The following is a 26,200-nucleotide window of genomic DNA, read 5'->3' on the forward strand; positions in this document are numbered from 1 at the left end:
CACCAATAATAAAAAATACAGGAAGCAGAGAGGCTTTGGGAAGAGAGCTAATGAGTTCATTTGAGGTTAGTGTCTCTGTCCAAGATTGATGTCCTCTCTAGCTAGAGATTAAGGCACTCGAATCACAACTAATTTATCACCTTTCTTACTTGCTGGCCATGGAGATACACCTGGTATTCCAGACTGGTGCCCTGTATTGAAGCTTGACAGATAGTTCCCTATAGAGTCCATCTAAATTTGATAAAGGACACAGGTCAACATCCAGATAAACTCTGTACCACATAAACTTTGATTATAGAGTGAGGACAGGACTAAACTGGTATCTTATCCAGTACACAATCCTATTGGTTTAAATCTCAATCTCATTGAGCAATTAAGAGTTCAGAAGGTCTGAGATTCTATAGAGGATATAATGTGCTGTAAACAGTATCTTGGGCTCGGACAGGATTACAATAATATTAAAGAACATTTGAACCATCCTATGTATTTCAAGGAAGAAAGGGAAGATATATCAATTCTTTACAATGTCATTAAAAAACAATGATGTAACTAATGGAAGAGAAGGATTTCTCTTCTATTTTGCTGCCTTATGCTTTTTAACCCTTACCCCATCTCATCATGGTATGATGATATTGCTTCACAAAAAAGAATGACAGTCTTTGTTTAAGTAAAATAGCTCCTTCAGAGATCTTCCAGTAGGTCATCTCGGAGGAAAGATGTGGTCTTATCTTGCTTAGCTGTAAGAACCAGGTTTCTATATTTTAACTTAAACAAGATGACTAACTCCTCCGAACTTCACCTTCCCATATGTATAATGAGAATAATGCTTATGCTCAATGACGTCCTGGGAAGTTAAAAATAGTTTTGCCTTGTGCTTAAGACAACAGGGTTCTCTTGCCCGGCACCCTGTGAAATTCATTCTCCTGAGTTTTATTGACTTTGGAGGTCTACCTGTAAGCACTCACCCAAAACTCACATCCAACTTTGTACTTGTTAACTTAAAGCCTGCTTGCCTGCATTTCTAAGGAGACCTGCTGAAACCTTGCCTGCAGAAATACAAATAATCAGCCAAACTGGGTTGTGTAGTAGCAGCAGTACAAAACCAAGACACTTTCCCTACAGGACTCAGTGGATAAAGAAGTTAGAAACATTGGCACCTCCACTGATTTTGCCTTCTTCAAATCATTCACAACTCTTGCAGTCCTCTACGATGGAAATAAACACTGCAAGAAAGCGTTCAGTGGCACTATTGTGTCCAAAAAAGATGCAAACAAAACCAACTATAGTTTTAGTACACTACAATCTAAGGAAAAAACTAGCAAACCACACTTGATACATTCTGAAAATTATTACAATTAAAACCACTTCTGTCCTAGTGGTTTGCTGAATTGTCAATGCTGACTTACACATGGACACACACAAAACGTTCAGTATAGAGATGTCAGCCGAGCTGAAAAAATCTGCATTATGTTGGTGACATACACTTTTTTTCAGTGGCAGCTATGAATAAAGCGCTCACGAGAGAATCTCGGAAGGCTGGAAATTTCAGTAAACACCTAAGCCTCCTCTAAAATCAAATAGGCAGTCTAAGAAGATCCCAGTTTCTTTCATATGTCTAGCTGCTTCTGACACCAACTGAACAAGAAATTAATTCTCATCCTGTTTTTCCTCTGAAGCCCAAGAGCACTTTCATCCCTCTCATAGTATATGAGACTGCTACGTAAAATCAGCATATGCTGTAAAGGAACATAAGTGAGCTCCAGAAATGCAGAGAAGTATGTTTGTATGTGGATATTGAGAAGTAGGCAAAGAGCATGCAAAGGATGCTAAAGCAAATAATAACCTTGAACAAACACCCAGAGGCTTCTGTCTTGACCACTTGTCTTACTGAAATTTATTCTCCCAAAACGCCTGCAAATGACAAAGGATTTCATGACTGCTTTTAATGGTCTATTTCTATTTCTAAACAATTTCTAAGACTTCATGCTTAAGATGCTTAGGGGTGAAAATCTTAGTTTTTCACTTAAAAAAGTTTAAATGAAAAATTTTATCAGTACAAGTTTTTATGCCTTAGCGTGTTTACCGCCTCATTTTAAAACAAATACTGAATCCCTGGGTTTCCTGCACAAAGTCAGTAAAATGCATTTTTATCTAAGAAAAGCCGGTACTTCCACAAGTAGCAAGACAGGCATTAACTGTCTTGTGAAAAGAGAACTGCCTACCCTATGAACACCTATCTCACATGGCAGCAGGAGATCAGAAAAACTGTGGAAATTGGAAACAAATGGGGAAAAAAGGCAGAGCGCACTATATTCTTTCATTCCGGAAAGTTAACAGTTACAGCTAACAGTTTTATCTGGATGCGTGGCTGCCTTTTCTGATCAACGTTTTCAGCTGTACTGGTTAGAGATGAAATTACTCAGTCCCCATACAGAAGGATATGCTTCTTTCACTTGCAAAATTTAGAACTTTGACAAGGACTATTGTCATTATTTCTGCATACATACTTTCCCAAACACCAGCAAGTGCCCTTTGCTAAAGGTAATTTCTTGTCTGTCAAATACTGTGTCCCTGTCCAGAAAAGCAGCATATGGAGCAGGTAAAGAGACTGAGAAGTAGAAAGGGACAAAGCAGAAAGTATTGTGTCAACCTCAATAACCATTTTATTTTATTTGCCATTCAACAGCTTAACTTCAAATAGGTGTTTAATTAACTCAGAGTGGCAGTCTAAATGCTTAGTCTGAAGCCGCCCGACAAAGAAAAAAGTATCTACGTACTGCTTTTGCAGATTTAGAGCATCAGGCATGAGAAGAAACTGTTAATTGCACAATGCAGAGAATTCTTATGGCACACGCACATGAGAGTGTAAAGACGGAACTCCCAACATAGCAAAGTTTCTGCTACGCCAAGAACTTTGTGAAAGTGTAAAGAGCCTAAAGGACAGAAAATGAAGGACGCTTATGGCTAAAACCTGTTTCCACAAAATAAAATTCTACCGGACGTGAAGTAACCAATTTATACAATAAAAATCAGAAAGATAAATCTAGGAAAGCATTTTTGTAAAAATACAAACACAATATGGTCAGAGGAGGATGAACAGGATTAAGGATTTTTAAAACTCAATCCAAGACACCTTAATATTGGTTTAAGAAAGGATCAGGGCTCACAATCGCCTAACAGAAGCTGGGCATCTTACGACGAAGATGGGAGAAACAAAGAGGGCAACATATGTCTGGCCTCCACTATTTGACATCCTATTCAATGGCAGAGGCATAGATTTAGACGGTCCCCCCTCTTGTTTCTTGGGGACTTAACGAGGGACTACGCCAAATTAGAAGGAAATGAGTGCTCTGGCAGCTGACTAATTATTTTGAATATTTGACTTCCCACCCACCACCCTACAAACCAGGGATACTCCCGGCATGCAGTGATACACAGCGACCCTTAAAATCAGCTGGTCCTTCTCAAATATTTTCTGTTAAGGTATACTCAAAGCCTTGGCAATGCAATAATCCACCTCCCTCTTTAGTTTATTATATGAAAAGATGTCACACTGTGACTGTTTTAATCAGCGAATAAACAAAGTGCCCAGCACCTGTCTTGGCTTTTATTATCATAATAATCCTGTTTTGTTTTTTAATTCTAAAACATCAGCAACTCTCCCCTAGGTGAGCATGTGTTTATGCCGCCCCTACTGTTGCCTTTGTGGTTTCATTATTAGCAAGCCATTAAATGAAAAACAGAAGAAGAAGGGGGAGAGAAGGGAGAAGCGGGCCTGAGGCACAGCCGTTTGTGCCTGTTAAATACAAGGAGCTGGCCTTAGGTAACCAGAGCCCCGAGACTGGCATAAAGCAGGTTAAGCAACCAGAAACTGAAAAGAAAGCAAGTCAGTGAATGAACCACTCTGAGTTGGAGCAGATCAATCCGGGACAAAAAAACACGGGCAGGCATCCCGCTCACGTTTAGCAGAGTTTAGCACAGCCAGAATGGAATAAAAACCTAGCAGCGGTCAAGGTGAGGAGAGGGTTCACACATAATGACTGGTAAGTGCCTGACACTCTGATTTGTTTAGGCAGCTTTCACGGAATCAAGGGATGCTTGAAAAAGAAATGTATGTGCTGACAAAGTCTTGGCTTTGTTACAGTGAAAGGAACGAGAAAAATTTAAACACAGAAAATGTTATAAATGCAAGGAAAATCATTTTCTCACCTTGAAGAGGACAGAAATTGACCCTCACAAACTTTTCACCGTTTATTCACTCACATTTTACTGATGGATCAGATCAGATTTTCTGCATAAGCTCTCCAGATGTGAGGCAGTGGAATGGCACCAACACAAATCTGACTCCGACACTAACAGGGATTGTTTTCTGTGTGCTTCCCTGCCCCTTTCTCACCCCACAACCATTGCAGTCTGTATTCAATTTCTATCACTGAAATGGGAAATTCTATAGAAAAACAGTAAAAATGGAGACAGAAGATAAAAACCTAGAAGGCCTGAATCTCAGATAACTCTGCACGTCAGTTCACATTTTGTATTGTGGTCCAATGGGAGATGACTGACAATCTGGGTTCTGTTCCTGGTTCTGGCAATGAGCTACAGCCTAACAATGTGCAAGCTGCCTCCCCTCTGTCCTCAATTCCCCTGGTCTGAAAAACAGGATGCCGAAAAAAAAAAAAAAAAGACAAGAAAAGAAAAAAAAAAGGAAAGGAAGGGAAAGGAAAGGAAAAAAAAGAAAGGAAAAAAAATAGTCCAAGATCCAGTGATGACGATTCTACATAAGACCTGGATCATACACTAATAATAATAACCGTGCAAATAGGCTGTGAAATGCAAGTAAAACTTAGTTATTGAATGTTATTTTGTGGAGCTACAAGCAACCACAAGGGATGAAAAAGCAGAGAAGGATCATACCTGGCAGTTACGAAATGGGGGATGATGCTTCCAGATCAAAGTTTCCATGCACATGCAGTAACATTTGAATTTTAAGTCACTAGAGTATTTTGACATCTCTTTCTACTATTTAATAGGCAGTAACAACAATTTATCATAGTTCCTCTAAGATATGTAAAACAAAAATAGCCAAGCATTGTGGGAAATCTACATTGCCAAAGCTTTCTGAAATAATCTCAGTGAAGACAAATCACAAGTTCAAGAAAGTGTCCTTCATGTAAGTATTTCAGTTTCCTTCTGAAGCAGTAAGAACCTTAGAGATAAGGACCAAACTTCCTACCCTAATCTTTATTTCTAAAAAAAGGGATTGGGCAAATAGGCTCAACATCTTAAGGCCCACTTTTCCCAGGGACTGGACAGAATTAGATCTGAGTAGGTTTATCTCAATCGAACTAGGATAGTTTTTATTAAAAAAAAATAAAAATCCATATTTTAACCAGCGAAGTTTAATCCCTTCTTTTGCTGTGAAAACTCAGATAAGTTTCATTTTGCGCCTCTCGCTGTCTCCATATTCCAGGTATTATGTCATTGCACATTAGACTGTGTCAACACACCGTGACTTCGTCCCCGCTAATGCAAAACCTCGGAAAACATGGAGCCAGGAGATAATTTCAGAGCGCTTTTTTTTCTCTTTTTAATGTAACTCGGTATTTATCCTTCCATATTTCTGACACTTCCATTGAGCGGTAGTCCCAAAACGAAGAAAATCAGTCTTTCGCATGCAAAGCCGTCTTAAAGCAGACTGTTGAGTAGCAGTCTTTCCGGGCAGGTGAGCTTCACACATGTCTCAGGCAGCATCGCTGTCTTGCAAAATCCAAGAACAGCAATGACAGGCTTCCAAGGGAGCCTCCTCAAGTCCCCTGTTGGTGGATAGAAGGCTTAACCTCCTACAAAAGGGCACCTCCTGAAGGAACGGGGAGATGATGTCTGAAAGAAAATGGGTGCGACGCTCTTAGAAAATTCCCCCGTACTCTAACGGGAGCTGCCTGTGAGAGAAGTTTGCATGCCTGAACGTAAGAAATGGTTGCTTTCAGAACAGTTTGGTTTTTTAAAACGGTCTATTTTTTTTTTTTGGTATTTATATATTAAAACAGTGGCTCAGGTTCCTTCAACATAAAGAAAATTAATACAGAGAAGGAGCTGTGTGGAACTTGATAAAATTGTTACATCACGTTAGTCTCTTCTGCATCTTGGTCATTTATTTCAGCACAAAGTATCTCTAAATGCTCATGTTCTGATTTTATGGTGTTTTACACTAGTACAGGAAGAGGGAGTTTCAGGCCCCTGCCACCTCTACGTTAAGAAAAAAATAAAATAAAGCTTCATTGGTTTTGAGTCAAATAATGTAATGAACTTTGTTTATGGCACTGGGTAGCTAAAGACTAACAAAAACAGACAACACATTTTAAGAGAAAGAACCAATTTAGGAAACCATATTATATAGCATTATTAAAGTCCCATCTTCCACTGTTAACTACTGCACGCTAAAGCAAATGTCAGCATGGAGGGGGGGGGTTAATGTTTCTAAATTAAACGCCCTTCAAACACTCTTTCTGACAGTTATCTTCGTATTTTCCACAGATGCTGCCACTGCCACAAAGTTAGGCACTAAAATAGATACAATGCTAGTGTCACATCTAGGCTGTGCTGATACCCCCGCCACTGCAACTGCCGGTCGGTCTGCACCAGGAGGAAAAACACACTCTAAAAAGAGAAGATCTCAAAGGCACTGTAGATGACATTTGGGAAGCTCTAACAACTGACGAAAGCAACAGAAAGTCATGAGCAGAAGGTATGTCTCAGACTGAAAGCAAGAGTCCATCCATATTTGTTCCCTAGATATGCATTATCGCTGGTAGATTGAAATGATGCAAGTTATTTGACTTCTGCAGATTCACAGGGCAGCCTGTACAGATGTAGCATTCTCTGGAGGTTTTGCTTACCCTGTAAATCATTACGCCTATATTCTTAATTGTTTGGCACAGCTCCCAGGACATCCATTACATCTCTTCTGACTAACGCCTATTTGTATCTGTTCACCCCCGGGGCTTCTAACCAAAAAAATGTCCTGGCGTAAAGAGAAGGGCATGAAAATAATGGTGAGCAATATTCCACCAGGATACCTGAACACTGTGGGCCAACTGAGCCTCTAAAAAACATGGTACCGGTCTCTTGCCCCTCTTCAGTTTGCATTACTTCTCTGTCTTAATATCTAGAGAATCAAGAGGATCATACCATAAAGTGTGGAAGTCCTACTCTAAACAAAACCTACAAAGAATATTAAATGCACATTACACAAGTTGGTAGCACGGGGTACTGATTTACACGTACCTTCTGCCTACAACACACCTAAGCTCTTGCCACAACTGACCATACTGAAATATCGCCATGCCTAAGCCCGGGAATCCAGCTTGTTAGCAGTGGGCCCCTCCTCAAAAGCAGGTGAGACTGTGTCAAAGAAAAAAGTAGTAAGAAAAAAGTAAGATGGGCAGGAAAATATCTGTGCTACCTATAACTCACCGTACTGAGACCTGCACCAGCAGATGCAGAAAAAGTGCCTAGTCTCCAACCCTTGGTTCCCCCTTGAGAAGCCCTGAGGAAGGTTCTCCCAGCCGTCTGACGACGGTATTTGCAGAGGCAGCAAGAGGAAACACTGGAAAAAAAGGAGCTCTTTTTGCAGAAGCAGTTTGCTCTTTTTAAACCATTCCCATGGCTGCATCCAGGCTCTGAGGGGAGCATAGTATCAGGAAGGTAAAAAGGAATCAGTTCTGCGGTGAAAGACAGGAGAAAAGGCAATCACGCGCACCAAAAGAGAGACAGACTTCAGCAATGAGGGCAGAGGGATGGAGGGCATTTGTGCAAATACAGATTACGTGTGCAATTCATTTAAAGGCAGTGGCATTTTTATCACAAAGAAGAGTTTAATCAAAGTCTCAAGAGATCTGCCATAAAGGAAGCCCTCGCCTTGCTGCCTTGGCTGTCTGAAAGAAACACCTGTTACGCACGACAAAACAAACAATAGGTATAGAAGGGAGGCCACGGTTCAAACAATGTGAATCGCAGAAGCACAGTTTTCTCTAAATGAAGGGCTAGAATCCTATCAAATGAACAGCTGGGGAAAGCGTAATTCTTTATATTTGCAGGGAAGTTGCACAGATTATATGATGGCAACAAATACAATATACGTATCTGAGCTCTGCTTCCTAGGCACCAGAAAGGACAGGAACCTCCTAAGATATCCCTGAGTGGAAGAATAAACTTGCTTGAGCCCAGCTCCAGGAAAAAAGATAGCCGGCTTTCAAAAGAACACAATGGACAATTTTCCTCCCACGGGGCCTTTTGCAAGAGTTTCTGCTAAGAGGATACTGAGCTCAAACAACCCTCACAAAAGATGCAGAAAGCAAACTTGTGATTTCAACAAATCCACCTCAATACACAGAGGGGATGTAAAGAACACCTAAAACCGATGCGGTTCTTTTTAAATAAGAAGTGTGAATATTATTAACATAGAATACAGAATTCTATGTCAGTGAATTGATTACAATTTGAATTTCTTTATTCTGATTGTACCAAAAAGAAGGGAATTAACTGTGCAATAAGAAATAATACAAGGAAAGTAGACTTAAATAACACGCTGAAACTCATGACGCAGAAAGCTAAAATTCTTGAAAAATAACACTTCAAATCTGCCTTTCTTCTCGAGTAGAGAAGAAATACAAGAAATAGAGGATAATTCTAATTCCAGTCGCTAGAATGTATCAGCTCTCCACAACTTTACTTCCTAATGCAATGCCAAAGAAACTCCTGGATCTATCATGTATCTGGGGAGCTATTCTACCCAAGGAAACCTCTTCCTGCCCAAACCAGGTTCCGTGGAAGAACAGAGGCAACTTTTACAGCGGTGCCTATAGCTATAGAGCCACCCAAAGAATTACAGAAGGGGGGAAAAAAGGAAGCTTGAAAGTTTTATGTCCTTAAAGCTTTCGAATTTCAAATAATTTAAGTCCATTTCTGCTTACTTTGTATCTCCCGGTGCATGCGTCAGTCTGTCTGCATCACTGGAAAATACTGTGATCATCAGTGTCTTGATCTAAACTAAGGGTTCTCTGTATTTGCCATGATTTCAGCCAAAGAGGAATTGTCAGCCGGGCTGAAGAATTCATAAAGCCTTGAACAACTGCCATCTAAGATCAGCTATAATTTGGTAAGTATTAATAACCTGTGGCCCCCAAATGGAAAACGTCCCTATTCCTTCCTCCGTAAAACCTTTAGAGACCTGAAAAATCCACATCCAGAAAAGTAATCATGTTTGTAATTGATATCTGAATTGGGGCATCCCAAATGCATGCATGACAACGCATGCCTATGCGTGTATGAGGCAGCTTACTTCTGTGTATAAGGTGAGAACGTAACCAAACAGCTGTTTAATACATGCTTACTTGTTCTCGGACTACAAATTCAGACTTAAAGAAACTGGAAATGATGCTTAATTTAGATGTATGTGATTCTTAAGGGTATTAAAACTTAAAACTTATTACACACAGTATATAGAAAAGCCCCTCTCGCTGACACACTTCAGCCCAGTAATGCTTAAACTGCAGACAAGATTCTGCACGCAGTGTGAAAGATAAGAAAACATATTCTCGCCACACAGAGCTTTAAAGGACAATTGCTTAAACAGGCTTCCATCAAATACTCAAAGCAAGAGACTCCTTAACAAAAAGATCCCTGCCTTTGAGAATTTCATACCTTCATCCTCAGTTTTCTTGCTGAAGCATAGAGAGTGTGGTAAATTAGGAGGAAAGAATTGGTTAGTGGCAACTTGTGGTTACAACCAACCTGGCCCCAACCCCACCGAGGGAGAAAAGGGGGAGCAAATGGAGGGCGTTGAAAAGAAAGAGTCAAACTCCATTTTCAACACAGCCAGCCCAAATTCAACAAAGGCACTCAAGCAATCTATCTCCCTTTCTGAGGACAGCAACAGAAAAAAAGCCTTCTCTGTTTTGAAGGAGACAAAAATTTAAAAAAAAAAAAAAAAAGAAAAAAGGGGAGGAAAAGGAGGAAGAAAGGAAACCGGATACAGAAAGAGAGGGGCTTCATAGTACGGCCTCCTGTCCACCACAGCCAGAGACCTGTTTTCTCCTGCTAGCCCAGGAGAACACAGCATTTCTCCTGTAACTCAAGGGACATTTGGCACTTCTCCCACGCTGACGTTTCAGGGTTCAAGCTGTGCTGACAATACATTTCAGGTGGTTGGTGTATCAGTATTAAGTGCTTTTACGGCCATTAAAGCCACATAGAAACACAGTCAGAATAATGCTACTTTGGACATAAAGTCAAGGACTTAAACATTAGGGAATGCCAGAATTAAGACTGTCAACATAATTTTAATTTTCTCTCTTGTGAGTACAGTCTACAATTATATTATCACGTAATTCTACTCCCCCGGGATACCATTTTTTATTGAATATGTATGACAGAGATACATGGGAATAAAATAAATATACCTATTTAACCTAATTCTGGCACTTGTAACTTTCAAATGCCTTACCTCATTACCTAACTAATGTATTTCTTTGTATACAATTTTCACAGCATACCGAAGTATAGAAATTTCTTCATCATTTCTGTCCAAATCCATTTTAAATTGCTATCTATGAACAATTTTGTTGAAACTATCCAAGTTACAACTTCAGAATAATTTGCTGAAGACTATCACTACCGTCTTTGAAGAAGTCAGACCTGGTAAAAACTATTTTGTAACACATACAATTTTAAATTAGTTTCCTCACTGTGTCAAGTATTTATAAACTCCAAGTACTGTGAATTAAATTTGACTCATTTAATTATTATCCTTACCTTTCATATCAGTCTTCATTTTAGTTTTTATAACTTATTACATTTATCTTAGAACTTCAATTCTTTTATTAAAAACTCTGACATATACTTCTTAGCCTCTCTAAAGCATATTTTGAACCAATCTGGAAGAAAATCTGAAATGGTTTCCTACAATTATTTACCCATTACACATTTTATCCAACTCTGTAACGTGCAAGTTGAACTTAAACAGATATTAAATACAATACACAAAATACAGACAGCTGGCACGAGATCTGTAACTCTCTAGTTCATCTTTGCTCAACAGAGACTTCCGTGAGACAACTGTACCTTTCCCTATCCTTCTCCAAACTTCTAAGCCATGCTTCGCTCACATTGCCCCTTCAATCGCTATCCTTCAAGTGATTAAACTGTTTCATTTACTCATCTTACAAATGCCAAGCATAAGTAATTGCCCTCCACTTTGATTTATACAATACAGTTCAGTAGTAGGTAACTGACAGAAAGTGGACAACAAAAATAAAATCAGTACCTCTGGCCTCTTGCATGCTAATATCACCAATCATGAGCTCATCTTGTCTCCTAAACTATGCAGGGTAAGGCATCATCGGCTTTTGGATGCCAGATGTCCAAGGAAAATCCAAGGTGGTGAAGACAGTGGTGTTGATTCAGTAAGTGGAACCATACTTTTCCCTCTGAATCATTTTAAGCCCTTATTCCAGCAGAGAGTTTGAAGTACTCTCCTTCGAATGAGCCATCAAAATAAAGTTGTGACCGCTTAACGTGGCAAGAGATGAATCAGAAAAGCAAGTCATTTCCAGTAGAAACTAAATGATCCTCAAATTCCTCCCTCTTGATAATATAGGTATGTGTGGTGGTAGCAACTTTGGAATGCCAAACATAACCTGTCTCTCAAATACAGCCGCTTTGGCTAGAAAAGCAACCATTTTAGACAGAACAAGCCAGGCAGAATTAGATGCAGTTCAGATGCGGTGCCTAAAGTCATAACAAAAGCTAATGGTCCTTATACATCAACATTCCCAATGTTGCTAGGACAAGAGGTGCAAACCTGGCAGCAGTCAAGAGAACGTTTTTTGTTTAAGTATTACTAGCGGACACAGGTCAACACTACGTATATCTTCTGTCCAAATTCCAGTTTGGGAAATGACACACTAATTGCTTGTTATCTCCTTGTACTCCCATTTTACTTGAAGACCCACGTCCCATCTCAGCTCTGCGTATGACGTGTGCTTGTATTTCTACTCAATGTTTGCAGGTTTGGCTCTAAGAGGTTAACACCTGTGATGCTTGCTAGCACAGGTTGAAACATTACCACCTCCAGTGGACCAAACGAACCCTACGCTGGCAGTTACTGCTGTCATCACAGAGTCAGTACAAGAAAATGTACCCTCACACCTCAGCTCCTGCAGGTCAAAATCTCAGAATGTAAGTATCACCAAATAGCATCGCCAACGTACCAAAAAAAGTTCCCTCTTCTATTCATGGTGTGTATCACTGAAAAGCGTAGCAACTCCTCAATAACCCTAGTAACCAATTTGTGATTTTAGTTAACGCCAGGCAATCTAAACATATTCCATAATACCAAAGAAGCAATAAATGAGATCAGAATTTGGCTTAGAGTTTCATTCTCTTTGGGATGGTTCAGGATGTCACGTGCAACATAAACTAAATATTGCTTGGCCAACCGGGGTGAAAATCCCCAATTGAGAGAAATCACCAGAATGATACGCAGTTGTGAATTTTCAAATTTAGGTTTGTTCTGGGGGGTGAGACCCTACAATAAATGCTCTCAAATTATGCAGCTATCTGAGTCATTTTGCAACTGGTGACCCTTATAATGATGTTCTCGTTTTCAGAGCCAATGTGATGCCACACAGTGATTTGTCTGTTAAATTGAATCTTTGCCTCTAGATAGATAGATAGATATAAAGTTTATTTTGAAATGTCTCCTAGTGCCTCTGAGTCTGACTGATGTGAGATGTTATTTTGAACATGCCAAAGCATCTGAACGGCTCCAGTCCTTTCTTTTCAGCGTGCATTCCTTGATAAGTGGCAAAGCTTCCCACTTATCAGTCACTCAAAGTGACTGTGGCTGTCAGTTGTGTACAAAGCGCAATCAGTTTGGAAGCAGAGACACCAGCATTTTTCTTCTCAGCTTGAAGCAAACACGTTTTGACTGCTAGTCATTCAATTTTAAAGCATCTTCAATTAGGGGCGGATGAAGATATAAAGAAAACACATCCTAAACACCTCCGCCAGCCAGCAGTAAAAAATTTATTGTTATCTCCTGCTTTACCTTACTGCAGAGGCAGCAGTAGCAGCCTTTTTTGGCTGCACAACAGAAGTGCTCACGACTACACACACTCCATACAGACAAGATCACAGCCATAAAGAGTTTGTGTTCGTCTTCCCAAGCCACTTATACAAGCTACTGCGGTACTTTCTGCTCCTGCTGTGTAAATACTTGCATGGGTACACAAATGTGAACATAGCTCACACGCAGACCGGTACACCACCCCACACATTTTGAACACAAACATTCACAAAATGATATACATGCGCGCCCTATAGCCAATAAAATGCCAACCAAAACCATTAAAAAGACCGTGGAAATAATGACAAGGAGGGAAAAGGGAAGGCTGGCAGAAAGGAGGAGCTGATGCAGGAAAGGGTGGGCAGCTGCCTAAGGAAGATTGCTCGGTACGGCGACGTCAGGGAGCTGGAAGGAAGTGGAAGGAAGTGGTCAAAAGTTGTGGGGTGCCTCAGAGAGATGCTGAAATTGGAGAGGGGATCTGAAACCGGAGAGACAGGCAGGGCCCTGGAAAGAGAGGTCTCCGAGAGAACGCTTGCTGAGGGGAGAAAGACCAAGATGAGGCCTTGGAGCAGAACACTGCCAGCTGCGAAGGCTGTATTTGACTGCTGGCACTTTTCTTAGTCCTAGCTGCTGGATTATTTTGTATGTTTCGGTGTTTTGTTCTGGTTTTTTTGGGTTTTTTTCTGTCCCTCCCTTGTGATTGTGTGAGAGAACTGGAAAATGGGAACACTGAAAGCTCGGTAACAAAAAGGAAATTAAGAAAAGATGCTAAAACTGCAAGAAAAATGTCACAAAGTCCAAAACTATCTCGTAATTTCTGAACATTTGGACTGGTAACACTGGAGAAAGCTTCATTATCAGCAAGTGCTGTTGCAATCATGCAGCTCAGCGTAGGAAAAAAACCTGATTTATCTGATGAAAACATGCCTTTGCAATTCAAGTTGTACAAATCCCAAGCAGATTCCCCCTGTCTGCACTGGTGTGACTACACCAGTCAGTGAATTTGGATTGTATGAGAGAGTAGGAAAGGCCTGAAACCCAACGATCTGTAGATGCTCGCTCTAACGGTAATCTTTGGAAGTAAAAATGTGGTACATTAGTGCAAAATGTTGCTCTGCACAGAAATAAGTGTAGCTAAACACCTCTGCCATCTTCTACCTAACTTAACTTTTACAGTAATGGAAGGAAGTGAAGGCCCATAGGTTACTCTAAAGTACACGCATCATACCCTTCAGTCAAACACATACGTTATTTGCTGACCTTGAGAGGCCAACAAGCAATTAGCTCATTCTGAGTGCTAGCCTAGATTTTTCTTTACACGCCTCCCTTTCCCTATTTCCTCCCCCAACCTTGCCTTTTTTCTTTTTGGGGGGGTTGTTTTTTTGAATAATTAATTTCCCAGAGGCTTTTCCCTGCTCAAGGGACAGGCGAGTTATTCTGATAACTGATAGGACATGAGCTGCAGAGCTTTTGTGAGAAACAATTGTTTAGCCTCTTTGCCGGCAACCTCAGTTGTTTGGGAAGAGGTTGCAAAGTCATGGGAAAGGCTGCAGTGCGACTCCTCCTTGGGCCCGTCTCACTGAATCCAGTATGCCCATGTTTATAAGTTGCAGGAAAACAGCTGCTCCTGACACATGATGAATTTGGACAAAATGTCCCCAATCCACGAGCCTGCTCGGGTTGACTGTGCAGTCACAGCTTGTCATATCCACACTGGCAAAAAACAAAAACAAAAAACAAACCGTCTCAGTGGACGGAGCCTGTTCTGAAAACATCTTGCAGAGTGAGAAGGAAGATACTTTCTCACAGTTTCCTACTGAAGAAAGGTCTCATTAAACTCCCACTAATATGAATAAGAGCCTTTTCACTAGGTTCAGTGGGAGTTGGATCAGGCCCTCACTTCAACAGCTATATTGTCTACCAAGGAAACCTTTTGTCCTCACCTCTCTCTGATATGCAAAGAGGGCTCTAATTACGGAAGAACTAATACTGTTCTGCTGTGCAATGGCTTGCAAAGGGGTCGTAGCACCACGAAGCACTGCTCTGCTGTCACTGACTTCTTAGAAAATCAGAATTCCCAGGGAAAATGGTAATACAGAAGAAACAGACATTACTAAATCTGTAACCAATCACTTGTGTAGTGGTTGCTCATTTTTGTATCATCTCGAGTGAACAATTCATCAACTAGCCTTTAAAGCCTCCTAGAGAACTCTGGGTTACAGGCATGCAAGAAGCTGGGGACCAGGAAAGAAATTTCACAAGTCCTTACGGTTGCAATGAGGAGAAACCAACGGGGCAAGGATTAGGGGTAAGGATCTCTACCCTCCTTATTATACACACAAAGTACTCCAAGCATTTAGCTGACATAGTGGCCTGCTAGAGTTTGCTTTCCAGCAGGAGACAGAAAATGTAAGGATGAGCTCTGCTGGAAGTATAATTTAGAGTGCAAACTTGTTGGGGCACGGAACAAATCTTCACATTTCTTTACGTACGGTCAAACGGTCAGTGTCTTCTCATAACAAAGAGAAACTGGTACTTTTTACAACTAAACCTCATCTGAAATAGGTCAATCAAAATCTCAATGTTTTCTCAAGCAAAGAGAACGCAAACAGGCCTGAACATCATTCAGCCAGTTCTGGATAACAGATGATTGCTCACCTGAGGAGTTCAAAAGCAACAACAAAACAACAACAAAAAGATCACCATAGATAACTGTGGGTAAATTACGATATCAAAAGCACTCTGGAAGCAGGTCTCTTTACCAGTGTTTTGGAAGGTTGGAATCAACCCAGAGGCTCTTGGTGCTTGGAAAGTTTTGACAATAACAACTGTGTCATTTCAAAACTTTGCATGTTAAGCTTAAGAAATATTTTTCTGAAATTCTGTGTAACTCAGAAACCAAATCCTTCTTTCCTCCCCAAAAATATAGCTAGACTTTGAAAAATAGATCTGGCTACAAAAGGGACTAACCGTCCTGCAGGAAATTCCAAGTGTTCAAGATTTTATTACATTCCAAATTGGAACAACACCTTAAACCTCAGAACTTAATGAGAATGGGAATATTCTGACTTGGGAACATACTAGCGCAGCCAGGCTTCTCCATCTACCAACAAACTCATGGGGAAAGGGACATAGCCAGCTGACAGCGGCTGGGTAGGATGGAAACGTGGATCCAATCTCACGAAGGAAGGCCTTATTTAGAGACAGGAGGACATCCAGGGCAGCTGAGGGATTCAGGAAAGCCAGGAAGCCTGTGGCCCAAAGGGGCATGGAGTCCGGAGTGCCACGGTGCCCACACTCCCCGCCAGACAAGCTGCGAAGGGTCTGCAAAGCTTGAGGCCATTGAGACCACAGTAAGTTATTTGCCTGGGAGCAGGGTCTCCCCGGCATGCCTGCCAGGTGCCACCAGGCTCTGGAGCTGCCTGCGTCGTCCAGCCAGGTGCCACCGGCCAGAAGTCACCACCCGCCTGGCAGGCAGAATGGGCTGGAGGTGCACCTTTCTATCGCCGCATCAGAATTCAGTCAGGATCCCCTCATTCTTCAGAGATCCGAACTTTCTAACAGCAAAGATGTCCTGTTAGAACATCTGCTGTCAAGTCTCTAGCTCTGAAGGAAAAAGAAAACCCTCCACTACAACACACAGAATCATCAAATGGTTACTGTCTGGCAGGAATTGCTCTCAAGTTTCAGACAGCACTCAGTTCTTGGGCTAAGCATGTCACCCAGAAATGAATACAAATTAGTAACCAAGTACTGGCAGTATTACACTAAAAAGTCAAACAAAACTGCGGCCCAAATGTTAGAGACATCGTAAAGCAGCACTGTTACTTCTTGCTGCTTTGAGATCTTAGTTTTACATTATTGGCAACCTGAAGTGTTCCAAGATCTTGAGCTGGGCTCTCCAAAAAAAATTTTGACTAAAAATCAGAACAGTTTAAAAAACAACATTTGGCCTCCGTTTTGTTTGCCTTCTAATTTTGGAACTTTTAGTGTTCATGGTTTCAGATTTTGCCTGGAAATACGAGAGCTGGAAGTTTACATTTTGAAGAAATGAAAGCTGGCATTTTTGTCATCACATGACTCCAAGAGCTGGGGCTTGAGGGAAAAACATAAAACACTGTCAGGCTTTCTACAAAATTGTGAGATTAGTAGCATCGGTTTTATCACAATTTGGGCTGCAAGGTTGACCTATTTTATCAACAGTGCCCTACTGAATATGAATTGCTTTATGAATTTTAACAACCATATTTCATTTTAAATATAGTTCAATTAAAGTGACATTTGTCAGTGAGCTTCAAAGCAAACTATTCCATCGTCAACCTGGGCTAGACTTTTTCTCTGAGAGAGTGGAAAGTGTAAACTGCGCCACCTCACAAAACCTGGCATCTCAGAGGCACCCCTCAAGGCACCCCACCACGCAGGATCATTGCCTGTACTGGGGACTAGCTCAGCATCATGAAAAAGGAGCAGCTAGCCTTCGAGCTCCTTTCACTCTCTGCCCACCTGATGGAACAGCTACAGAGCCGCAGACTTCACCATGTTCTAGAGCAAAGACACCAGGAAGTGCATTGTGGCCTCATAAAAGAAGATGGGGAGGTGACAGTGAGAGCTCCTCTGAGGCCTTGAAGGACAAAACTAGATTTAGTCCAAAAACTTGCTGAGCCGTATGTGGTGTCTGCACGCTCTTTCCTCGGCCTGGTTTACACCTGCAGATCACTACAGAGCTGTTCCGAAATGCAACCTGAGATCTTAGGGGCTGTCGATGCACAAGAGTTAACAGGACAGAACACACATTCCAGTCTCATTTCTGGTGAAACAGCAAGACTGAGGTGTGCAGGGGAGAAGACCCTGAATACTCAGCAGGCAGAAGCTGTTAAACCTAAAACCTTTTCCATACGCACACACATCAAGATTAAATGGAACAGAAAGCAGTGTGCATGGGAGGATGCATTCCAAAATGGCATAAAATAAGACGGCGGGACGTTTAGTTACTTATTCAGAGAAACACAAAACCTCTTCACAAATTAGGTCTAGAACATCCTGAAAAGCAGAAAAAAAAATTATAATCATATGCCAAAACACAAAATCTTGTACAGATGATATATTAGCATTTTGAGGTCATACGGATTCTTAAATTTAATCTAATCTGCAACTTTTCTCCCGTTTACCTAACTCTCTATATGAAGATAAGCTGGCTGTCTTCTGCATTAGTGAAACCTCCTTCCAGTTAATTCAGAAGAGATGGACTTGAAAAAGACATAATGTCAATTAGAGACTCATGTGCCAGGTACATTTTTCTAAGCTCAAGTAGCTAACGCGTCTTTCTTCAGCATCACAGAAGTACCTAGTTTAATGAAGCTGTAGTTACACTCGGCAGTTGCAGTCCTCTAAGGAGGAGACACACGTTGCAGTCTCTCCCTGCTTATGTATTGTGTGTGTATCGGCGATTGCATGCCGGGGTACGGAGAGAGGGAACTGTTTCCAAGTTAGCGCACTCAGAGAAAGGAGTCATAAATCATGGGGTCAGTCAGGTTGTGCTTTTTTTTTAACCTTAGGGTATTATGTTTTCAATACAATATTTCAATAGCTTTTTTCTGTGTAATAATTTATCTGGAATTATGGCAACTCTCACAAGCTTCGAAAAAATTGGCTCAAGTAAAACGAACCCTTTGTCATAAATAGGTTGTGTTCATAACTGCAGCCTAATCATTCAATTGCACATAAGTCAAATAGTTATCCAGACTTTGTAGGAATATTTCCCTGTCAATAAATCTAGTGCTATTTAAAAACTCCGGGCCAATGTGACAGAAGCCTGTTAGATTAATTAGGGCAAGGTCAGAAAAGCTGAACTCACAGCTACATTCATGTCACAGCTTTGTTCCACCTACCATAACCTGATTGTAAACTCACAGACCTTTTTAAACGTGGGCATGTTAGGGTGACTTCATTGTCTCCATTTACATACAAAGGCAGATTTCTTCAGGAATGGTTTCTTCTCTCTGACAACAGTCAACTAAGCATGTAACTTAGAAGAAACGTTTTGCTTCGCGTTCGCTGCCAATAAGGGGGGGGAGTATTTTTAAATGTTTTTCCCTGTAAGTGACTTCACAGTAATCGGGCCGCAACCAGGGCTCCTGAGACTACACGACCATACAGACCACAGAACTGTCAAGAGCCAGGCAGTATAATCAAAATTTCACTACAAATAGATCATCTCTATGGGAATGAGAGGACACTGTTGTCTCTCTGCCTGTTCAATTCTTGACCTTTATCACGTGACCATCCGAAACAAGGGTGCCCCAAATCTGATGGGTTTTGTGTGAAGTGGACCCTGGAGGTGAAATTCTGACCTTGGCAGGGTCAATATTTCATCCAAAATCCCTTGAGACAGACCTCCAAATCATTTCTTAGGCTTGCAGCTTGTATCAGATGGTAGCTAGACGACTTTCATTTACTACCGACTTAGGTCAAACTTGGACCAGGGATCAAGAGATGAAAGGCTCTATATCTCATTATCAATAACCAGTGTTCCCTGCTACCCTAAAAACGACATACTTCATTCTTATCTACGAGGCCTTAAAACTTAAAAGGGTTGGGGTCAAATTATGTTACTTCAATTTATTTTTATTCGCTGCTTATAAAACAACTTCCTCTCTCACTGCCATAGCTAAATGCTAAAAATGTAAATACTTTCCTTGCTATTGTAGAGGTTCTACTATTGTTTTTCTTTTTAAGTCTTATTAAAGATACAGCAAAGAAGAAAAATCCCTCCCACGCACAAATTTAAAGAAGGAAAAAAAAACACAGAGGCCAAGGCCAAGCCAGGTCTTACCAATTGCAAAACTATTTTCAGCACAGCACATTTTGTATTTAAGTTGCCTTATAACAGAGGGCTGGAACATCCCCAGAAGTTTTTCATAGTTACACAAGTCTTGATACTGACAGAATATCCTCTGAAATGACAGAGCCAGTTTTTCTTCTTGCGTGAAGCTGGAATTAAGTTTTCTTAGAGCAGTTACGGCTATGGCCCATAATTTTAGGGAACTAATTCTGAAATACGAACGAGAAGCGTCGGAAGGAAAATCCTGTTGTTACTGAACAAACAGAACATAGCATTCATTTCCACAGCCACTTGCAAAGCTTTATACATAATTGCATACTTAAACAGACAGAGATTTTACCATGATTCTAGACATCTGTAAAATGTCAAACCCCTCCTTTGTTATTCTGTGAAAACCTTCATGGGCAAACCGATTTGCATTATTCCCAAAATAGGGGCACGCATATATACACACAGAAGAAAAGTAATGAAATACAGTCAATGGCATGAACACTTCTGAATACCTTAGGGAAAAAAGAGGTTAAATAAAGTTTACTCGTTATACTGGGTTAACAACTTTTTTCTACTACTAGGAGTAAACCTGTAGATACCTAGGACCTACACAGTTGCTCTGCAGAATCTAAGCAACCTTTTGACCAGTTTCTCATTCAGACAATACTTCACCCGAAGTCCTGAAAATTTCTGGACTTTCAGCACCTTGGGGTAGAGGGAAGGCGGGACACTTGATTACTGATCACTGAAGAGAACTGCTTCTGCAAAACCTCCAGAGCAGAGATGTAGGAGATCCATCGCCACCCAACTCTTCCTGGCAACATTTTTGCCGCTCCTGATCTATGGCTGAAAGAGGACTTGGTCCTGCAAACCCTTGCTCACATGACCAGCTCCTCTCACATCTGCTTCCCCATCCTATAGGAGCAGTGTTAATCATACAAGGCCATCCAGAAACTGACTTCTTTGGCTTAATGACAGGTAATATCCTCATATGTTTCCATAAATAAGATGTAAGCTGTCTGCAGAGATTCTTAAAGAAAGTATGACAATAATGGCTGAGGGAAAGCATGGGGAACCAGAAAGGAGAGAAGAGAGATAAAAGGGGCATGGGTGGAAACGCAGTCTCTGACCTGGATCTGTTGCTGAAGAAGGTTAATTTTGTGTTGCTGCTGCAGGAGCTGCTGCTGTTGTCTTGCAATCTGTGGAGAAATTGCACAGAAGAAACGTGAGATGTGGAGTTGGTATGTAGGAAACTTCCATACTGCTTCATTCTTTAAATGGCTCTATTAAGCTAAGAAACCTTCAAGGGTGGGTGGCGGCAGCTTGGACTGCCACTGAAGCAAGGGGCTCGTGCTCAGGAGCAATTCATAACTAATACTAGTGTGAAAGGGAACCTTATGGAAAACGCTGTACTGGATATTAAGGGAAGGACTGATGCAAAAATCTCTCCTCATTATCTGAAACAGCACTGCTAAAATCCCCCCAAAGCGAGCACTCATTTGCTCCAACTTGTTGGAGGAAGAACAATACTGGCAGAGAAGCTGGAAAATAGTAGGGGAAGGCAGGAAAGGCAAAAAAGTAGGATGGACAGTAATATTCTTTTTATGTTTGGCACCACCTATTCAAAAATTCCAAAAAAAGGAAATCTGACACCCAGGAGGAAGATATTAGTGTGCATATTTCCTTGATGCAGAAAGAGACACAAACAAAATGGAACTGGGTTTGGGAAAATCACCGACTCTTCAACATGTGTATCAGCTGGAAGGAACTACAGGAGCAGTGCAAGGCTACACAGCTCAACGTTGAAACTCATTTACAGAAGATGATGGAGTACTTGTAGTCTCCTCTCAAAGTCATCTGTGTTTTCCGTAAGGACTTCCATCCTCCCTCTCCATTGACTAAATGATGGGGAACCTTACTGTGGACGCATTTTACACACAGTGAAGGAAAAACCAGACAGTAACGGAACCAAATTAGAGTTCTCAGAGGACCGATGGAGATAAACCATTATGTATCTCAAACCTGAAAAACTTTCATTTGAGTCATCACAAAAGCTCTGCTCCCGTGAATAGCTAGCATAGCAGTACGAACATCAGAAGGAGTCTTGCTTTTCCCCTGTGGTATGTGTACACATCTCAGGGTCAGATGGGAACTTACGCATACTTACTGGGAGGAATTTTGCGCATTCTTCCCCTTAGGTATTTTCTTTCATTTCTGTTATTAAACTATTAGCATAAGAAACACTCATCGTTAACTCCACATCTAAAAGATTAAATGTTTCCTTTCTAGAGCCTCTCTTTAAGCAACCAAAATAACTTTTCTCAATACATTTTTTGGAAAGTTTGGTTATTTTAATTTCTATATAACACAGAATTGTATTACATAATTTCTTAACTTAAAAGAAATCCTTGTTATCCTAATAATAATCCTGCAGGATTTCTTACTGCCTTTTTTCATTCTTTCCATTTTTTTTTCACTTTCAGATCACACGGCCATTCTGTAGCAGTAGTGACTTTAAAAGGTAGGGCAAAGGAAATAGCTGCTGCAGGACATCTCCTCGTGGAAGAATCTTGCCAATTCCACCTTCACGCCTTCATCTGCTTTCTCCATGTAAACAACAGCGTGATACAAATTCTCTAGTTTAATAGGTAAGTCACTTCTGTTCTCCCCAGGTGGGATTTCAGGTGTGAGGCCAAAATACACAGTATTAAAGATAAGGTTTATAAATAATCAAACATGGGGAAAACCAAGGCTAAAATGTCTGAGGATGTGAGCAGTGGTTTAGAATCTTAAGACTTGCTTGGTACAATACAAACGTTGAAGTGTGACAACTACGACAGATTTAAAAGAATTTTGTGAGTTTCACAAAATTCACATAGCTGCCATTCTACAATATAAACTCAAATTTCGTAATAAGCTGAAATAAATGGTCAGACAGACCAAAACGCTTTCACGTAAGAGGTATCAGGAGGGACTCCTGACAAAACTGTAAACGAGGTGCCTAAGCATTCTCTGCTCATGTTCAGGTACAAAAATGGACATCCATTTTTCTTAAAACTTGCACGGTGCAAATACGTTGGAAAAGTTGTGTTGTGCATAAAATATCGTGTCCATGTGCCCTCGCTGGAACTGTTCACGTGGAAAAACATGTTTGCATTTTCAGTGGAGGGCATATTTGCAAGGGCTGAAAATCACGCCCCTCGAGTGTAAAAGGAAAAAAGTCACACTTGTTCACTGACTTTATATCCTTCTCCCTCGCATTTTTGTGCAGTTAGCAAAACCAACCCTTTCATTTGTCACATTACAAGCCAAATGCCACATTTTGTTCCTTTTATACCTATTCAGCATCACTCAATTCAAGCAGAATTGGAAGATGACTCAGGAGGGATGAATTTGTACGCTTACTTACACTTATTTTTAGAAAAAACACTATTAGAAGAGAACACCTCCAAACCAGAGAGCGTACCTTTAATAGACAAAGAGCACTATTTTATATATTGCAAATTAAAGCATTCTGCCAATATGTTTCTGTTCAAACTTCTTTACCTAAGAAACCAAATGGGAAAAAAATTCTGGGTGGAGAGCAAACTTGAGAAGTACCAACCCTAAAAGATAAGCTCCTGAAAAGTCCTCCTAGAAAATGATCGAAGCTGAAAGCCCCTGTAATAATCACTCACCTGTTCTTGTTGCTGCTTAGCCAGCTCCATTTGTTGGCGTTGTTTCTCGATCTGTGATGCAGCCAGTTTCTTCTGTTCATCATGAGCGGCTAGCAGCTGTTCTCGCAAACTGGTCAGCTGATTGATCATACCCATGAGCTGCCTTTCTTTCTCAGCAAGGCTTTCTGGAGTCCCTGGGCATCATATGGCGGGGAAAAAAAAAAAAAAAAGGTAAAGAGAAGAGAGGAAATTTAGAGCTAGCCAGGTTTTTATTTTGCAGCTTCACTGTAAGCAAAGTTTCGGTAGAAGCAAAGAACAGCAGATATTGCAATACCCTGCATATTAAGACCTGTCCCTCCATAGAAAAATGAGCCACGGCGGATAATTCTGTACACTGGCTTTGATCTGGTGTCCCCCTTCAATGTTTCCTTGCCCTTTCATCTGTTTCCTGTTGCCTTTTTATCAGATTAACAGGGGAAAAAATACTGCCTGTTTTGAAAAGAGTTTCAAATTTGAAACATCGTTTACATTTCGTGGGGATCAAAATCAACACTTCCAGTTTTGGAAGACAATTACATTTTTGTCAGAAGCTTTTGAGAAAGACACATCAATGCTTCGACGGTTACAGAAACTGTAAGGTGTGTACTGACATCCCTCTGTAATCAAGGGGACGCGGAGAAGTCTCCTGGGTGCTGGCTACCTCTCTGGCTCCCCACACCCAGCCTTCTCACTGTCACCAGCACAGCACGCAACAAGCTGTCAGGACGCTACCTGTTATATCATCTACAGCTGCCCTGATTAGGATGAAATTATATAGTATTTAAATTGTCAATAACTACTATCGCTGATGCTGCCACTGATGAGTATTTTTAAAGGACCGAGCCTTGCATAAACATATCAGAAAAACTGAGTTAAACGCAACTCACCATCTCTCTCGCTTCTACTGTCATTAGATGCTTTTTATAGGAGAGTTCAGCAGGCACAGACAGAGGAACTGACTACCTCGCTCTCATAATCATTCTGTAAAAATTCTCCTTCTACCCAAAAGGACAGTGGTTATGAGGGAAGGGCAGAAAAAATTCCAGGGAAACTCAAAAGCTATGAAACATACACTAAAACAAAGAATGGCACTATTAGTATATCCATATCATTTGACTTCGAATTTAAAAGACCAGAAAATATGTGCAGCAGCTAATCCACAGATATCTCCAGTACCACCACACCCTCTCACATGAGTCAGATCCTAAGAAAACCTTTCTGAAAAAAGCTTTAGGAAAGGATAAAGGCTATCGGTGTCTGTGCCTCCTCTGAAAACTGCCTGCTTTTGGGACAGCCCTGCCACACAAACCTTTCTCAAACACAGGAAGCGTTCTTCTGCCAATGTCACCAGTGCTCTCCAAGTGAAAAAAAAGAAGAAAAATTGGCGACTATGCTAAACGTGTTCCTAGCCAACTATCAGTCAGACATGGAAAAGAGCTACTGGTAATAGCTCATTTAGTCTACCCCCCTGCCAGTGTAGGAATGTTCCCTACAATATATTTACTACGGCTTTCTAGATTGGATTGAAACGTCTGAAATGGTGAATCATCTACTGCTTTCTTTGGAAGATTGTACCACAGCCTTAGAGGTGTCACTGTTAGGGCTCTCTGCTTGATAGTTTAATCTACATTCACTTAATTTCAACCTTGCGCTCCCAAGCAGCATCCTATTTGCTACGTCAGCCAAGTCCAAGCCCAAGCCCTTAAACGCGTTTTTAGACAGCCACATACAAGTGGGAAAACACAAAGAATCAACATTTTCATATACAGGAAATGTAAGCTGATTAACTTTGTATTAAGATGCTAGAGATGTATGTGAAAATATTCTCATGATATAACAAAGAGCTACAGCAGAATATTCTCAGATAGTTTCCCAAAAAACTGTGGTTTCCCAAAAAGCTTTTTTTTTCCAAAAAGCTGGAAATTTGAGAAATACACTGAACCAGAAACCATAGGACCTTAAACCTGTTTTGTTAAAAGCTGTGAGAAAGAATGGAAGCCAGTGCTAAAATAGTAACGCTACCGAAGAAAGCACTTTTAACTTACATTTTTTATTTCAAACATTGGAGACGGAGAACAGCTACAAGTAATGCATTTGCCACCTGGCCATACAATTAATCAGAAATGTTTATTGCCACTCTTCCATCCTTCATTTGTTTTTCCCTAGGAAAAAGGGTGCAGTGTTTCCAAGTGGTGTAGAAGAATTATTCCAGAAGGCAGCTCCTCCTTTGTCCTGTCTGCGGCTAGCATGTTGGTTTACTGTCATGCGCATCTAATAAAGACTATGAGTATCCTGATACTGGCAGTATAACACGCTGGGCACGCTGAAACATCTGAAAACTGAGTATTTTATTTATTTATTCAGCGGATGCTCTATTCCAAATCTTTACTGAGGGATGGGTGTGCGCAAGAGACAGAGAGGGAGAAAAACCTAGAGAGAGATGGAATACACAGGATTGGCTTAGTCCTAAAGTTAGGGTAAGCAAAAAGAAATCACTGTCAAATAAACTGTTCGACAAACACACTGACACACATCAAAGATCTTCAG

At 40.8% G+C, this 26,200-nt stretch overlaps 1 protein-coding gene across 18 annotated transcripts in view; it reads right to left on the reverse strand.

Moving 5' to 3' along the window:
• Positions 1–26,200, reverse strand: part of SOX5 (SRY-box transcription factor 5) — a 657,730-nt gene that overhangs the window by 126,912 nt on the left and 504,618 nt on the right. For all 18 annotated transcript variants that reach the window (XM_054207629.1, XM_054207623.1, XM_054207624.1 and 15 more), the window contains 2 exons: positions 23,636–23,808; positions 21,089–21,157 (listed from right to left, as the gene is read on the reverse strand). In XM_054207629.1, the coding sequence (XP_054063604.1) occupies positions 21,089–21,157; positions 23,636–23,808 (242 nt within the window). The remainder of the gene's footprint in view (positions 1–21,088; positions 21,158–23,635; positions 23,809–26,200) is intronic.

Source organism: Rissa tridactyla, chromosome 1 (genome assembly GCF_028500815.1).
Source record: "Rissa tridactyla isolate bRisTri1 chromosome 1, bRisTri1.patW.cur.20221130, whole genome shotgun sequence".
NCBI lineage: Eukaryota > Metazoa > Chordata > Aves > Charadriiformes > Laridae > Rissa > Rissa tridactyla.